This window comes from Anoplolepis gracilipes, chromosome 12, assembly GCF_047496725.1.
Source record: "Anoplolepis gracilipes chromosome 12, ASM4749672v1, whole genome shotgun sequence".
NCBI lineage: Eukaryota > Metazoa > Arthropoda > Insecta > Hymenoptera > Formicidae > Anoplolepis > Anoplolepis gracilipes.
In genome coordinates this window covers 1555089-1571643 of record NC_132981.1, presented here as the reverse complement: position 1 = coordinate 1571643, position 16555 = coordinate 1555089, and the positions used below count along the sequence as shown (strand labels likewise).

The window sequence follows — 16555 nt, the reverse complement described above, 5'->3', positions numbered from 1 at the left end:
AACTCCAGAACGTACGGAATATTTCAGACTCTGAAATTTCATTATATCATTAATAATAATATATCTTTATCAATAATGTATATTATAAATAAAATTATTACGATATATAGTGATAATTGCTATTCTAGATTTACCTTGTTATATTTGAACATTTAGGAAATGTTCTTTCTCCTTCCTCTCTCTAAACACACGTTAGATGTTAAAAAAAAAACAAGATTTAGAGAAAAACATAAAAATTTCTGGCTGCATTTTGTACATAGGTTTATTATTTCACGGAAGAATAGAACGAGTTAATGGTGTGTACATGGTATATTGTAACATGTTATAAACTATATATGGTCACATTATGTGCAAAAACGTAATGTCAGATTGTATCTTTATAGCTTTGTAGATGTTCTGTATTGTAATCCCGAAGCATCACGAACAGATCTGCGGTCAAGTTTTGGCCATTAGTTGATGCACTGCTAATTGAACCCTCAGTTCCACGCAAGCGTCTTTCTCCTCGATTATACTGCGTATCAACGTCGTCATCTTTTTCTAAAAACCGAGGAGAAAACGTATAAAAATTCAGAAAGATGGAGCGAGAAATTTCCTTTCCCCTCCATCTATGTCAAAGGTTAATACATTTCAAGATTCATGAATTTGTGAGTTAAAGTCTAAAGATTTACCTATAAAATAAAATTTAATTTTAATAAATATTCTTATATCGAGATTTTTTCTATAGTAATTATATACAAAATTTCATGAAAAACTTTTAATTCTTCATCTTTAATTTAACTCACAAATTACCCAGACACCACACAATATTTGTAATAATTATTTAAATATTTTATAAATATTTATCAAAATATTTTATAAATATTTTTAAGATTTTAGATTAAATAGATCATAAATATTTATCATAAATATCCTAGCAAATGTTTGAGAAATATTTATAAAATAATTACTATAAATATTTATTTTTTACTTATCATTAATGTTATATAAAATATTTATATAATATTTCAAAAAAATATATTTTCATAAATATTGTGTGCTGTCTGGGTAATTATTATTATATTACTAAATTCATGAATCTCGAAGTATCTTGGACGAATTAACTTTTGACGTAATGATCCACCGAGTTCCTTCCTTCAAGACAACATACTTCGAGTAACTGATTCTCCTTGACTAGCTGTATCATAGCCGTCATCTCGGCTTCATTAGGTGAGTGTATCCTTTCTTTGGGTTTCTTCTTTTCTGTGCCTCGTTCCGACAGCATTTCCATCAATCGTTTGATCTCGTTCCTTTCCTGACTGATCCGAGACTTTAATAACGCTTGCATGTTCAACAGTTCTTCATGAATCAGCCTCTCTCGCAACTGATCTATGACATCCTCCTCTTCAGGCTCTGTACATAAATGGACACGTTATAACAATTGAAAATGTTAGAGATTATGTGTTGTATTGATTATATTACGTACCGTTCGCCTTGTCATTCGGTGTTACATTTTCAGATTCTTTTGATTGAGGTGTAACCGTCGCAGAGAGAGTATCCACGGAATCGACCGCATCCTTTTCTTGTACATTTTGTACGCTCTGTCCATTTTGCCCGGCTGAGCAAGAACACTTTTCTTTTCCTTCTTCGGCACTTTTGTTCTCCTTCTTCATCAATGTCGCGTTGTTCGACGGTTGACTATCGGATTTTACTTGCCCGGGGTCTTCTTCCGTGGATTTTGGCTTTTGCGAGGTAGATTCAATCGGGACGTTATCGGTCGATTTAACTTCTTCGTCTAGACTCTTTTGCGTAGCGCCTTCTAATTTTTGAACAGTTTTGTACTTTCTCTATAAAAAAAAAATTTTACGTTAATCCTTTCTTTGCATCTTTGGATTTATAATATGCATTTTTTTAAGAATATAATCCTGAACCTTTAATTGCGTTATCATTCGTTGCACTTCCCACAGTTGTTCCTCGCGAGACTTCGTTACAAAACCAGCATTCATTTGCATGTGAATCTGGGATAGTAAAGACTCTTGTTTAGATAATTCCGCGGCTATACCTTCCACAGAATCAGGCAAATTAGTACTACCAGATGACAATGGTGGCACATATTTCGTCAATTGTATATTCGGGAATAAAGCCTTGCAATGGAACAACAGAGCCAATAACAATCTATGACTCATTTGTAGAGCCGGACTTAACGTCATCGAAATTGTTTGGGCGTTTATCTTTGTCGTTTTCTCCTGCAACAAGATATCATTAAAGATCAAATGGAGTTATATAAAGAAAGTTTCTTTCTTGATAAATTTTTAAATAAGATAAGAGAGAAGTCCAAAATTAAATTGACAAATATCTTTTTTAAATAGAAAAAACGTATATAAATATAAAAAAAATATAAAAATAAATTTATATAAATATCTTTCGCGCGACTGTATTTTGACGGGGTAAAAATTATTATGATATTCTTAATACACACATATTGCATAATTTTTTGTTTTCAGTTCTGTCTGATAGAGACTTGTTGCTAATAATTTGAACGTACTCGCATTGTGACGTGATCCAAATGCAGTATGACCCATGCCAGGAGAATCCTGTTGCATTCCGGTAACTGCTGCATCGATTGGGCCAATTGTGCTTCCCGTTGGGCGACATCCTTGGTCGACGCGGCCTGTTCAAAGCGCGATATGGTCTCGCTATTCTCCAACACGGGTTCTGGCAGTTCTCTGCATCACCAGAATGTGCACACCACACACAGAATTTTTCGTTTGATCTTAAAACACAGTGGCGAAGGAGAGGAGGATAGAGAATTCTCGGATACAAACCTAAGAAAGAGTATCAATAAGCTCGTAGCTACCGTGGGTTCGAATTCGGATATGTTCACCGGTTCTCGGTTGTTGTACAATTTTTTCAAGTACTGAACTTTTGATTTCACCCCGGGAACCTTGTAAAGACCCTCCACGTTCATCCCGTGCTCCTCCACATAATCGATACAGTCTCGCACCACCAATGGCAATTCGACTCCATCGTGACAACAGCTTCTTTCAACCGCCAAGTGAAGACTAACACCGAAAATAGGTTGTTCCTCTGAGAAACGTAATACATATTTATTAAAGAAGCATAAATGAACAATTTTTTAATTATTTAATTTCAATTTCTGTGACACATCAGATGCTTTTTAATGTCAAAAAATTTAAGCCAACAAATGTTATATCTCAATTATCATGTTCCTTCTTTCACCTAAATTATGTGCAAATTTAATGTAGAAAAATATTTAATATGAATTAGTCTGTACGCTGTATATTAATTATTTAATATTAACTATATTTTTTAATTTTTTTCAACAACAAATCAAAATAATTATACAACATTTAATCTTACCACCAATATCCAAACATTCACCACCTGCGTGCTTCCCTTTCTTGCGATCTTTCAACTTTTGCTTAGACTTGTCTTTATCCTTATCCTTACGTTTTTCTTTGTCTATGTCCTTCTCATCTTTATCCTTCTTCTTTTTATCCTTTTCCTTCTCGGTATCTTTTTCCTTCGCCTCCTTCTCCCGTGATTTTTCTCGTTTTTCTTTCTTAGAAGGAAATTTAAAGGCTTTGGTCTTTTTTGATTTTGATGGACTTCTGCACAGTAAAATATGTATTAGTAATTTATATGTATTACAAGACACGCGACTGAAAACTTAAAATTACCTCAACAACAATAATAAAATTTTAATCATTATTTTGCATATATATTATAAAGACTTTAATAATAAAATATATATTAACTGAGCAAATTAAAATCAGTGTAAGCAAAAGCATCAAATCATAAATACTTGAAATAAGCTTATTTTCCATTTAAAATATTAAAAATCAAGTTTAGTTATGCAAGTGTGAGAAAAGTAGTATAATACAGACAGAAAATATGGATCAATGATGGTTGAATAGCTATCGTTTCTAATTATCAAGCACTTGTTAACTTGATTATATTTCTGATAAAAATGAAACAGAAAGATCTGTTAACTGTGTGTTAAATTAGCACTTGGACGCTATAAGATAGAAATGTCACCATCGAAAAATAAGAAAAAAAAATAGAATGAACTTACTTGGTTTCTTGATCTTCGTCCGGTGAACTTTCACCCTCTAAGGTCGCGTAGCCCCTGTCCTTTCTATCCTTTTTGTCCTTTCGCTTTCCACCCAAGAGCTCCTTCTTGGAATGCTTGTCGTGGCTGCCTTCGTCACTAACTGCGTTATAAAAATTATTAATTATATTATAGGTTCTCACAGATATTTGGTGAGTTAATTTGCTGAAAGATGGAGACAAATATATATATGTATATATAATATTAAAGACCAGAAAGACTCTTTGACAGGCGCATAACCTCTCTCTCTTTCTGACACTTTGACTAGTCTACTAGTTTGACAGATGTAACACAATAACAGCTGTTACGTACAATCGCTCTCATTGCTCTTCCTCGCCGATTCGGACGCATACAACCCGGGAAATTCCTTCTCGACATCCGGACTCTCGAAGTCCATTCTCTTTTAAACGCAGATGTGCATTTGACACTTGCTTGTTGTGTCAAACTCGAAATCTCGAATTTTCTCGAGATAAGTCGATCAACTATCATAATACAATCGAACTATCGTTTTTAAACGCCATCCGCAAAATATACGTATAAACTCGGACATCAGAGAATATTTATAAAATATTTACAAAATATTTATAATAGTTATTTAAATATTTTATAAATAATTATCAAAATATTTTATACTTATTTTATAAATATTTTATAAATTTTAAGATTTTAGATTGAATAGATCATAAATATTTATACCATAAATACCCTAGCAAACATCGGAGAAATATTTACAAAATTATTAATTAATATAAATATTTATTATTTACTTATTATAAATATTATATAAAATACACTTTCTAACAAAATTAAAGGATCACTTAAAATTAACGTGAAAAAGGGTCAAATTCAACTTTATGTATCTTTTGCGAAAAATGGTTGTAGAGCGATGTTTAAAATAGCATTTTAAATTTTGAAACCTCAACTTTACAACGCTTCAACGAAGATTTTCCTATAAAAAATCTTTCTACAGATGGCGTTACTTTAAAACAAGACCCTTGCAAAATCGCAAAATGAACTTCAACTTTGACGGCGTTCACGGACAGAATAAAATTTTCCCGGCCAACTTTATTAATTGTTTCTTAAAATTTAACATTTCCTTTTTAAAATGCGTTTTTAATCATAGCGCTACGACACACCATACACACACACGCATAACATTAAGTTTACACATAATTTAGGCAAAAAAGAGAACATGATAATTGGAGAGAACATTTGCTGATTTTTTGACATTAAAAAGAATCTGATGTGTCAAAGAAATTTAAATTGTTAAATAATTAAAAAATTATTCTATTTTTTTTTAAGAAGATGAGAATCATTTTTATAGTATCAAAACTTAAACTTTCTTCTCGAAAATGCCAATTTAAGGGCTATTCTGTAATTTTTAATCCATATGCGTTAGGATATGGCTTCTTAATAAGTAAAAAAAAAGACAGCACATCATAACGTATGCGTTAAAAGTTACAGAATAACCCTGCTGGTCTACAGTCGCATATCGTAAGAAATTAATTAATCTGATGCGATTATTCGTTTCTAAACGTCGTTCTTACCACTTATGACTTACGACTCTATTACAGACCAGTAGGGCTATTCTGTAACTTTTAACGCATGCGTTACAATACGGCTGTTTCTTTCTTAAAAATTTAAAAAAAAGACAGCATATCATAACGCATGCCTTTGTTACGTTCAGACTCGGAAAAGATGAGTTAGAAAGAAGGGTACAGCTAGTTCTCGAAACCGTGCGGGTCAGAATGTTAGGTTTCGAGTCGGACGAATTGTCAGGTTCAAATACAAAGTCAACGATAATGAATATCGCTATTATTACTTGTTTCGGACATTCGTCGAAAGGTCCCCTTTTTGGTAAAGGAAATTAATCCTTATTACACAGGATAGAACCAAATGCGATTTTTCAACCGACAACGGTCTAGATAAAGAGGAAGTTCTTTTTCTGCGGCAAGATATACTCTCGGTGATCTTGCCATTACCTTCCGAGAAGTGGCGATCAAATAACATCGAATAAAAATTCGATGGTTCTGTTCGGATTTGAACCCGAGATCTTAGGCATAGTGAGCAGACGCTCAACTCACTGCGTCAGAACCGCACACAAATATGTGTATATAATATATACTTATATGTGTTTACATGTTCGTTATTAAATTACAATCATTCTCTATTTTATGTTAGCGTGAGTACGTGTGGTTGTGTGCGTGTGTGTGTGTGTAAGTGTTTTAATCGCGGGTGTTACATACATTAGTGCGGAGGACGTCAATCAGAATAGAGAAGGGAGAGAGACTCTACCATTAAATTTTAAATTCTGATTGGAAGTTTTACAATGATCTTATTGAAATAAAAAAAGGAAATGCAAAGTAAAGAAGTGTGTAAGTGTGTTAAGGAGTGGATTTAAATTCATTGGAAATGTTATTCGTGTTTAGTGGGCAGTACGCTTTGTCTGGCCGATGCTTTTGATACGGTCGTGAAAAATGGCGACTTGAGTTTGCCTTTGGAATACCTTAGCTGGAGCTTTGGAGAATCTATTGTGGTCGTTCGAGAGGATGAGCCAAGGGAAATTGAAGCTTTGGTTTCACTGACTCTAGCCGTGAGTTGAGTGATAAATTTGAAGATGTTGTGATCAGGGTTCAACCGAATTTCCTTCAGTGGCGTTCGAGTGGTTCACCGATAACTTTTACTGTTCACTTTTACAGAATGACGGATTAAAACAGACTGGTGAAATTCGAGAGAGAGAGAGCTTGAGTTCGTTTTCTCCCAAAATCCCTCTTTTATATGGTTTTTGGAGCAAGATTATCGCTCATGTGATTCTGGGTCATATTATTTTCTATGTTCTCTGCTGATAGTTCTATCGGTGAGAAACTCTTCTAACGTTGTCAGGAACCCGTTTCCTATTTTTTTTTTTTTTTTTTTTTTTTTGATACTTCCGGTGCATTTGGAAAACATATGGAAGAGGATGTGTTTCACGATTTTGTGAGAGGACTTAGACTTTGGTATTAAGTGCATTATTATCATTTCCCAATAGATTAGGGTCGTACTGCCCTTTTCCGTTTTTTATGATAACAAGTTGTTATCGCGCGCTCGGTTGTTACCACGACTCCGCGAAAGTCGTTGAGGCAGTGTGCCCTAGTGAGTGTCGTAGTGTAGACGGTAAGTGTTAAAATTCCGTAAAAGGAAGGAATCGTGCAGTCGAGACGACGTAACACCTTAAAAGTTTTAGAATAACTCTACAGGCCTAAATCTCGATGTATGTATGTACACGCACCGGCAGGAATGGTGTCTGTCGGTTAGATGTGTATGTATGTACGCATTGAATGCAGTATCGAACCTCGACATCACGCAAACACGCATTATGTAACTTTGTTATTTTCTCTGCTACGGTAGAATAGGTACCAATCCTACAATTAAAGACTATTTTGTAGTTGGTTATATAGGTCACATATGTAAAACTCGTTTCTTTGCAATTTTATACGCATTCGCCACATTTATCGCGTTTCATTTCATACGCTTAGTAAGCAAAAAAATACGTAATCTCAATATATTCAAATATTAATTATACATGCATTTTATATTCTATAAATAATTATATAATGTCTTATGAATATTTTCAAAATGTTACATAATAACATCTGTATGGACTACGTCCTTTGGAATTATAAAAAAAATATTGACATACGTATAACAAATTGTGCACAAATGTGCATAATATTTTAACATAATAAATGATGATGTAGCAATTAAAGTTTATTTGTATAAAAACATTAGAAAACAGTTTGGCTTGACTTTTTTTTTCACCTAACGTTTAGCAGTCACTCAAATGGAAGTACAAAAGACGGAGGCACAATCAGTAGTTGAGTAACTATTTTTTAAGAAAACTAAAATGACTTTCTAAATGTTGTACGCAGTGTATTACAAAATGCGTGAGTATTTAGACATAAAAAATTATAACGTAGCAAATAAAGTCTACTCGCGTAAAAATATTACATAACAGGTTTGTCTTGACTTGATTTTCACCTTTTAGTTTTAGTCACTCAAAGGAAACCACGAAGTACAAATGAAGAAGGCACAATCAGTAGTTGAGTGAATTTCACGAGAAAAACAAATATCTCTTTTCTAATTACTTAAGAAATTTTAACTTTTCACTCAAATACAACTTGCAAATTCGAAAAAATTTGTCAAAAGCAAAAATAACGCCTTATTAAAAGATTTCATTCGAGCTCACGATTGTATTTGATGTGAAAATTTCAATTATCTATAGAATAAGAAGCTGACAGAGTACTCATGATTGAAATGTGAATGGCGCGTTAAACTTAAAAGGAAAGATATAAGCACACGTGTTTGAAAAAAGAAGGATTATCTCACGAGTGATAAAAAGGAAAACGCACCTTCGCGATGCGCAAGTTTTGCTTGACAATCTTGTTCCTGGGATACGTGTGGGGTGGAATTTTGTCATCGGGTATCCTCGAGACGATCCATAATTTTTTCTCAGGCTTTCCACCATCACCAAAAATACAGGAGTTTGAGGACGGAATACCCGATTACACTTTTCCCCCTGTCGACTTTCTAGTAATCGGAGCCGGCGCGGCTGGATGCGTAGTCGCGAATCGTCTAACCGAGAATCCCAACTGGAAAGTGCTGGTACTCGAGGAGGGCGACGACGAGAGCTTCCTCACGGATATCCCCTTTATCGCACCATTTCTTTTTCGGACGGATTACGTTCGCGTGTACAAAAGTGAGCCGCGACCACAGGACACGAGTGGCCATGGAGGATATTGTCTGTCGACGGTCGACGGCCGTTGCAACTTAGCATCCGGTAAGGCAGTCGGCGGTAGCTCGGTAGTGAACTTCATGATTTATTCGAGAGGATCGCCTGCTAACTACGATGCCTGGGCGGCGTTGGATAATCCAGGCTGGAGTTACAAGGAAGTACTGCCCTATTTCATCAAGTCCGAGAGATGCAAGCTTATTGATAAGGACGCAAGGTACGTGTCTTCAGGTCAGAAATTATACAATTATTCCATTCTTCCTCCTGTGGGAAGCTTTAGTGACATTTCGTATATAACTTCAATTGTACAAAATTTTTTAACAGAAATATTATTTTTCTTTGTTATTTCATTTTTTTTCTTCATTTTTTTTCTTTTTTTCTTCTTCTTATCTTTTCTTCTTTTGATCTCTCTATTGTTTGATCTTTTCAACCCTTTTTTTTCTTTTCTTTCTCTCTTTATCTTTCCTTCTTCTGTTTTCTTCATCACTTCTTTTCTCGTCAGATACCACGGATTCGACGGATATCTGGATGTCACGAATTCTCCTTATGCTACTCTGTTGAAGGAACGTTGGTTGGAAGCTGGTCAAGAGCTCGGTTACGATTTGGTAGATTATAACAGTGACCGACTAATAGGCTTCTCGACTGTGCAAGCAACTCTGCGAAATGGGCACAGAGTTAGCGCCAGCAAGGCCTTCCTCAAGCCGATCCGTGGCCGAGCAAACTTCTATTTATCCAAATTTTCGACGGTGACGAAAATTGTTATTAATCCAACGACGAAAACAGCCGTAGGCGTCGAATTTGTTAAAAATCATAAAACGTACTTTGTCTCCGCTTCTAAAGAGATCATACTTTCTGCAGGTATATATTTAGAATATCGTTATAGAACCGAAAAAAATGTGATAGTACCAGCTACATAAAATGAATTCACTTGAGAAACAAATTTAATATAATATTTATTAAAAGTTATATTATTATATATAAATCAATTTATTTGTACGTCAATAGATACTTTTTTTATTGCACAGGTGCTCTTGGTTCACCTAAGTTATTGATGCTGTCCGGAATAGGTCCAAAGAATCACTTGAGTTCGTTAGGCATTCGTGTAATTGAGGACCTTTCGGTGGGGTTTAATTTACAGGATCACGTGAGTATGTCAGCTTTAACGTTCCTAGTCAACGAGAGCGTGACTGTTGTCGGACACCGTCTAGTTTCCAATCCAGTTAGTTTCGTGGACTACTTGATACACGGTAAAGGTCCTTGGACGATACCTGGAGGCACCGAAGGAATAGCTTTCATTAACACTAAGGCTAATTCAAGAAACAGAAAACGACACGGTAAGTATTTTATAGTGATTATTTTTAGAAATTTCTTCGTCAAAATGTAAAATATATCGATAATAATGGCAGGAGTTTGTCTTCTTTAGAGTATCTTATTACTTAAAATTGTTTTTAAATTCTGGTTTGAGACCCAAACGAAAAATACAAAAATCACATTATTTCTTATAACCTGAACTATTCCTAATGTAATTTTCCTCATTGTCAATCATGACATTCACGAAACGTATTCTAACGAGAAGAAATTGTTGACAGAGGATAATCATTCTGATATCGAGCTAGTGTTGCTTGTAACCTCACTAGCCGCCGATATTTCCGGACTTTTTCGCGATTTCCTAGGATTAACGGAGGAATTTAGCAAGGAGGTTTACAGCGATTACGACGGCCTTAACTCGTTCACGATTATACCTGTACTTCTGCGACCGAAAAGTCGCGGCAGACTTACATTAAGAAGCACCGATTCGTCGGATTTGCCGATCATCGACATAAATTATTATGCTCACGATGACGATGTAAACACGATGGTGCGAGGTATAAAAATGGTAAGAATCTTTACATATTAACATACAAGATAAATTTGTTTTAACCTAAATAATGAAATATCTGGAAATCACATAACCAATGTAGAGAAAAATATGTTTCAAAGAATAAAATTGATTGATAGAATTTTGAGAGGTAAAAAACGTTGATGATCTTCAATTTTTACTTAAAGTCATTTATTGAATAAATTACTGAGAAAATAAGACTCATTAATGTTTACAAACAAGCAAATAGTTTACAGAAAAATATTTTCTGTGAAATTGTCGCACTAATATCTGCGTTTGGCTCTTAATCACTCAGTTTTCTAATTTGCTCATTTATTTAATTTAAAATCATTTATTATTTTCAAGTCATTTTTTAAGATTATGTAAAGAACATCTAGTTTGTTAAAAATGTAAAACTATCGTAACTTTTTTGTTATATTATAAATATAAAATTAATAAAAATATAAATTAATGTTTCTCATTATTTTGTATATAAAAGAATTAAGGTAAGAATATTGAAAAATGAATATTTTTCAAAATATGTGATAGTATATATTTTATAAAATTATAAATATTTATTATTAATTAATTAGAAATTAAAATATAAAATCTTATAAACTATTTAATTTTTAGCCATCCTACCTTTGTAACATATTACACCGAACATTACGAAGAATTGATTCATACAATACATATACAAGTTATTTTTTTTAAAGAAACAACTATCTCTTTTCTTTATGATTATTTTTATGTGCTAAAAAGTATTAAAATAAGATAATCGAAAAACTAACATTTTACGAGATATTTCGTATTTGATGTCAAAATATCGGAAATTTCAAGCCTCATAACTCGAAAAATACTTAATGAAAAAATATTTTATTATAGTGTTTTGGAAAGCTCTCGAGATAAGCTACAAGAATATGCATTGAAAAATAGAGGGTTTCATTTAAAAATTCGAAGTGACCTTCACGTGACCTTCAATCGACTATTCAAGGTCAAACCATTGCCACCATTTTATAGCCCTCTTCATATCATACAACTTTTGTTTGAAACATTTTTTTCTAAAACCAAGTGGTATCGAAATATTTGAACGTAAAAGTTAAAATGGGACACCCTGTATACATATAATATGCAATATATAATGTATAATATTAAATATGTACATAATAAGATTAAAATGATTTTAAAATCTTGATTGAGCTTCTTTCTTACAACTCAATTTATCTAAAACATTTTTTTCTACAATTGCATAATTACAAGATATTATAAAAAATTAAACTTAAAATTAGACTAAATCATTTTGTATTCTATTTCACGTTACACAATATATTTCTTTCTTGTTTAAACGTACCTTTAATTAAATTATTTGCCAATTAATTTTTTTATACATTTTTTTCCAGGCGATCGAAGTAGCCTCCACGGAAGCGTTCAAACGTTACAATACCACTCTGCTATCGGTACCGTTTCCGGGATGCAAACACATTGCCTTCAAGAGCGATGCATACTGGGCCTGCGTCGCCCATCACGTGTCGACGACTATATATCATTACTCAGGCACGTGTAAGATGTCCACTCGGAGGAATTCGGGTGTGGTGGACCACAGGTTACGAGTGCACGGGATCAGCGGTCTGAGGGTCGTGGATGCCAATATCATGCCAACCATAATCGACGGTCACACGATGGCACCTGTGTACATGATCGCCGAGAAAGCCAGCGATATGATAAAGGAGAAATGGAAAGATTCTACTCTGTGAATCACACGTATACACGTGTGAAAAGCAAAAAGGTAAAGGTGATAAAACAGTTACGAGATAAAATATGTGAAATATATTGTATGTATGTTATCGTGAAAGCACGCAGAGACTGTGATTAAATGAGGATTTCCTTTAAATTCGAAGGAAAACGATAACAAAAGCATTGATCTTTGTCACAAAAATTAATAGAATGTATAAGGAAACGTTAAAAATATATATCAGAATATTATATTATAAAGGAGAAACATTTTATGGAATTTTTTTACCTTTTAAATGGAGTATTATTGTTCTATATAGGTATAAAATATATTTATGTACGTATACTTAATTATTATACGTTTCATTTACATATGTATAAAGATGACGTTCTGCACAAATGTGTAATGTTAGTCAGTGGCTGTTTCTTTAGTTAATAACGAAAAAATAGAATAATATTGTCAAAATAATCTAACAGATTCGCTGTCTTCCTTATTTGAGAAAACATGCTGATTCTCTTTGGTAGCTTACGGTTGAACTGCTAATTAAAATATCAAAGTTGTAGTAGTAAAATGTAATTTAAATAAATACAACAATACACATACATATTCAAGCTATATTTAAATTTTATCAAAGCTTTACGACACTATGTATTTAAATATTTAAGTTAATAAATTAACGAGTTTATAAAAAGCGTTAATCGTTATCCATCATATTTTTAGCGCACAAGGAATTTCGCGATAAAGATAATAATAGAAAATATTTCGTACGTTTGTCATTCTGTTGCACTTGAAATAAGAGAACACTGAAAATAAATTAATTTCAACATTAGTAATTAATGTCAAATAATTAAAGTAACAAAAAAATAAGATTAATTTGAAGTAACATCAAATAAAAATCTTAAGTAAAGTAGATAATGTTGTCGCTGAATTGAACAGTCCTGCAGTTTTTTTATTAAGGCATATAATCATCAGTATAAGTACAGAATTGATAAAATCTTTTTTTTTTTAGCGCTGTCAAAAACTGTGTTTATCAAACCGTGTATTTAACAAATGATCACATCAACACAGTCCACTTTCGATTTGCAGTCCTTTAAACTTTCAATGGTCTAATGATGGTAAGTCTCGCAATGGCCGTTCATTTCTAAAATTGTCAAATTTTTCATATATTATTTTCGACATAAATGTAGTAAAACTTGTATCCAACGTGCAAATATATTTTCCTCGAAATTAACCATATTTCTGATTCTAAACTTTATTCGTCTTATACGAAAAATCTCAGCAGATCTATATAATCTGCTATTTCAAACAAAGATAATGAATAAATATCGAGTTTTTATGTATTATTAAACTTTATATTTTTTAGAAAGCAAATTAAAATAAAAAATTTTTATTATAGAAAAAGTATTCTAAAAATTCATATTTAATTATGCTTATTTAAACATTTTTTGCACATTTTTATGTGTTCTCTTATTGATTTCTAATTAATTTTCTTTTTCGGATTTTATTTTATTTTGTATATTATATTTAAGAGCGTAGTCTACTTTAAAAGCTCAAAAAATCGGCTTTTTAACACTTTCTAAAAAAAAGTTTTATGTCTGAAAAATGTCCTCCAAATTTAATTGAAAATTTCGCAAAATTAATGGACTTACTGTTTGAATATCAATAAAAATATATGTAAAACGTCAAAAAGATGAATTTTGTAAGAGTCTAAAACAAATTTTTTTATATCATCAATTTTCATACTGGACTAGGCTAAGGCCTCAAAAGTTGAAAGAATTCTCGTAAAAAAATATCGAATTTATTATAACAGCTTTTATCGATTGTTATATGATACTTACTAGTGTTGTACAACCGGTGTTGAATTCATCTGATGACGCAAATTGCAAGTGCTGAAACACGTGCGTAAAAAGTATTTCTGATGTAGAAATTGTGATTCGAGCATCAATATTTGCCCAACCTACAATCAAGTAGAAGATAAAACTAATTTTCTAATTAATTGAACATGCACTGATCATATGTGTGTATTTACTATAATCAATCCTATTTGACTTTTAATCACAATTTTATTTATCATAAAAATACATAAACATCATAAGCATAAGCATTCATTTTGTTTCCTCTCTTCATGCATTGAATAAAATTTTCCATTCGTTATTGATTTTTCTTCTATTTAAAAAACATCGCTTCCAGATAAAAAATATGTTTCTCAGATATTGATTATCTAAATTAAATTTGTAACTTTATTCTGGAGTGTCAGCATTATTTTTTGACTGTAATTTATTATAAATTTAATATATTCTTGCAAATGCTTTACAAATTACAACAGAATTATCATGATAAAAATTCACTTTACAGCTTTTCTTATATAAAATTTTGTTACTTGCATTTAAATATCCAGAAGGTAACAGAAAATGACAGTACTTAAATGAAATTAATTGTTTTTATTCAGAATAATGTTAAAACACTTGAAATATATGTATTATATTCCAAAGCTAAATTATACTTTGTAAAATTTATATATTATTTTATATTTTATATATAAAAAATCTTATAGCTATTTGGCAATTTTTTGTCAAATTCAGTGTACTTTAAAGTATAAAAAAACGTGAAGAAACAATTTTTGTTGTTCCACACAATTGTTTTTCTGGGTCAATAAAAAAAAGAAAAATCGATAATTTTTACATTATTTTCATCCATTTATAGCATGTTTACATGTTCATTAAAAAAACAATTATATCATTTGATAGAGCAAAATTTCTGCTTTAAGAATCTTTTTTGGTCATTGCGATACGATGATTTTTGACGGAGTTATAAACGATCATAGTTAAAATGCTCATTTTTTATTTAATCGACAATAATTCGATAAAAAATCATAGACAAACTTTTAAAAAGCGATTTTGTAAGGAAAACTTTAAGCTTTCACAATAGAAACTTTAAAATGTTTGCTAATTTTTTTCTAGAATTTTTTCTAGACACGTGACAAGCCCACAAAGTAAGAAAAAAATTTTCATTTTCATCTTCGATTTTGAGAGACTTGTGACAGCTGACAGCTTGTCAAGCTGAACGGTCGCGTTATCATAGGTTACAAAATTATTGATTTTATTGTGCAGTTTCTATGTTTGTGTTAATAATTAAAGTTCCCCTTGTTTATTAAAAATGTGTTTTATTTACGAGTCTGAATGTGAAAGTGAGAGCCGAGCAGTTGCGCCGCGTACGCGTTCGATATATATGGATCCGGCGGACGTAACAATATATTAACTGAGCAAATTAAAATCAGTGTAAGAGCAAAAATATCAAATCATAAATACTTGAAATAAGCTTATTTTCCATTTAAAATATTAAAAATCAAGTTTAGTTATGCAAGTGTGAGAAATATAGTATAATACAGATAGAAAATATGGATCAATAATGATTGAATGACCATCGTCTAATTCCTAATTATCAAGCACTTCTTAACTTGATTATATTTCTGATAAATATGAAACAGAAAGATCTGTTAACTATGTGTTAAATTAGCACTTGGACGCTATAAGATAGAAATGTCACCATCGAAAAATAAGAAAAAAGAATAAAATGAACTTACTTGGTTTCTTGATCTTCGTCCGGTGAACTTTCACCCTCTAAGGTCGCGTAGCCCCTGTCCTTTCTATCCTTTTTGTCCTTTCGCTTTCGACCCAAGAGCTCCTTCTTGGAATGCTTGTCGTGACTGCCTTCGTCACTAACTGCGTTATAAAAATTAATAATGATATTGTGGATTTACAGATATTTGATGAATTAATTTGGTGAAAGATGGAGACAAATATATATATATATATATATATATATATATATATATATATATATATATATGTAAAACGTCAAAAAAATTAATTTTGTAAGAGTTTTAAAAAAATTTTTTTAAATCAATTTTTGTTTTAGAGTAGGCTAAGCCTTTAAAAGATAGAAAAGTTCAAAGAATTCTCGTAAAAAAATATCGAATTTATTATAACAGCTTTTATCGATTGTTATATGATACTTACTGGTGTTTTCTAGACAATCGGTGTTAGATTCGTCTGATGATGCAAATCGCAAATGCTGAAATGTCCTGGT

General features: G+C 31.9%; 2 protein-coding genes and 1 long non-coding RNA gene across 4 annotated transcripts; 1 reads left to right on the top strand and 2 right to left on the bottom strand.

Annotated features, from left to right (window-relative positions):
• Window positions 1-244: 244 nt before the first annotated feature.
• Rlip (Ral interacting protein) lies at window positions 245-4577 on the bottom strand. Its single transcript, XM_072903674.1, has 9 exons — window positions 4421-4577; window positions 4073-4211; window positions 3358-3608; window positions 2802-3063; window positions 2522-2702; window positions 1908-2222; window positions 1463-1823; window positions 1148-1389; window positions 245-537 (listed from the first exon to the last, which is right to left on the bottom strand). Exons 1-9 carry the CDS (start codon window positions 4503-4505, stop codon window positions 436-438), a joined length of 1938 nt encoding a protein of 645 aa, XP_072759775.1. The 5' UTR covers window positions 4506-4577; the 3' UTR covers window positions 245-435.
• A 2473-nt stretch (window positions 4578-7050) lies between these two features.
• LOC140671592 (glucose dehydrogenase [FAD, quinone]-like) lies at window positions 7051-13690 on the top strand. Of its 2 annotated transcripts, none has more exons than XM_072903003.1 (7): window positions 7051-7500; window positions 7918-9093; window positions 9379-9734; window positions 9902-10210; window positions 10466-10752; window positions 12135-12520; window positions 13476-13690. In XM_072903003.1, the coding sequence occupies exons 2-6, from the start codon at window positions 8504-8506 to the stop codon at window positions 12486-12488; spliced, it is 1896 nt and encodes a 631-aa protein (XP_072759104.1). In that variant the 5' UTR covers window positions 7051-7500; window positions 7918-8503; the 3' UTR covers window positions 12489-12520; window positions 13476-13690. The 2 variants fall into 2 exon arrangements, with proteins under 2 accessions (XP_072759104.1, XP_072759103.1); XM_072903002.1 differs by lacking the exon at window positions 7051-7500 and having other exon boundaries at window positions 7731-8031; window positions 8133-9093.
• LOC140671596 (uncharacterized) lies at window positions 13522-16255 on the bottom strand. The gene is made up of 3 exons (XR_012047773.1): window positions 16050-16255; window positions 14305-14423; window positions 13522-13607 (listed from the first exon to the last, which is right to left on the bottom strand). It is a non-coding gene; the product is annotated as an uncharacterized lncRNA (long non-coding RNA).
• Between the last annotated feature and the right edge of the window lie 300 nt (window positions 16256-16555).

Coding starts and splice junctions, on each gene's coding strand:
- Rlip (XM_072903674.1), bottom strand. CDS start 4,505: ATGGACTTCGAGAGTCCGGATGTCGAGAAGGAATTTCCCGGGTTGTAT. Junction 3,609..4,072: donor GACGAAGATCAAGAAACCAA/GTAAGTTCATTC, acceptor TTTACTGTGCAG/AAGTCCATCAAAATCAAAAA. Junction 2,223..2,521: donor TGGATCACGTCACAATGCGA/GTACGTTCAAAT, acceptor ATCTTGTTGCAG/GAGAAAACGACAAAGATAAA.
- LOC140671592 (XM_072903003.1), top strand. CDS start 8,504: ATGCGCAAGTTTTGCTTGACAATCTTGTTCCTGGGATACGTGTGGGGT. Junction 9,735..9,901: donor AGAGATCATACTTTCTGCAG/GTATATATTTAG, acceptor TTTATTGCACAG/GTGCTCTTGGTTCACCTAAG. Junction 10,753..12,134: donor TGGTGCGAGGTATAAAAATG/GTAAGAATCTTT, acceptor ATTTTTTTCCAG/GCGATCGAAGTAGCCTCCAC.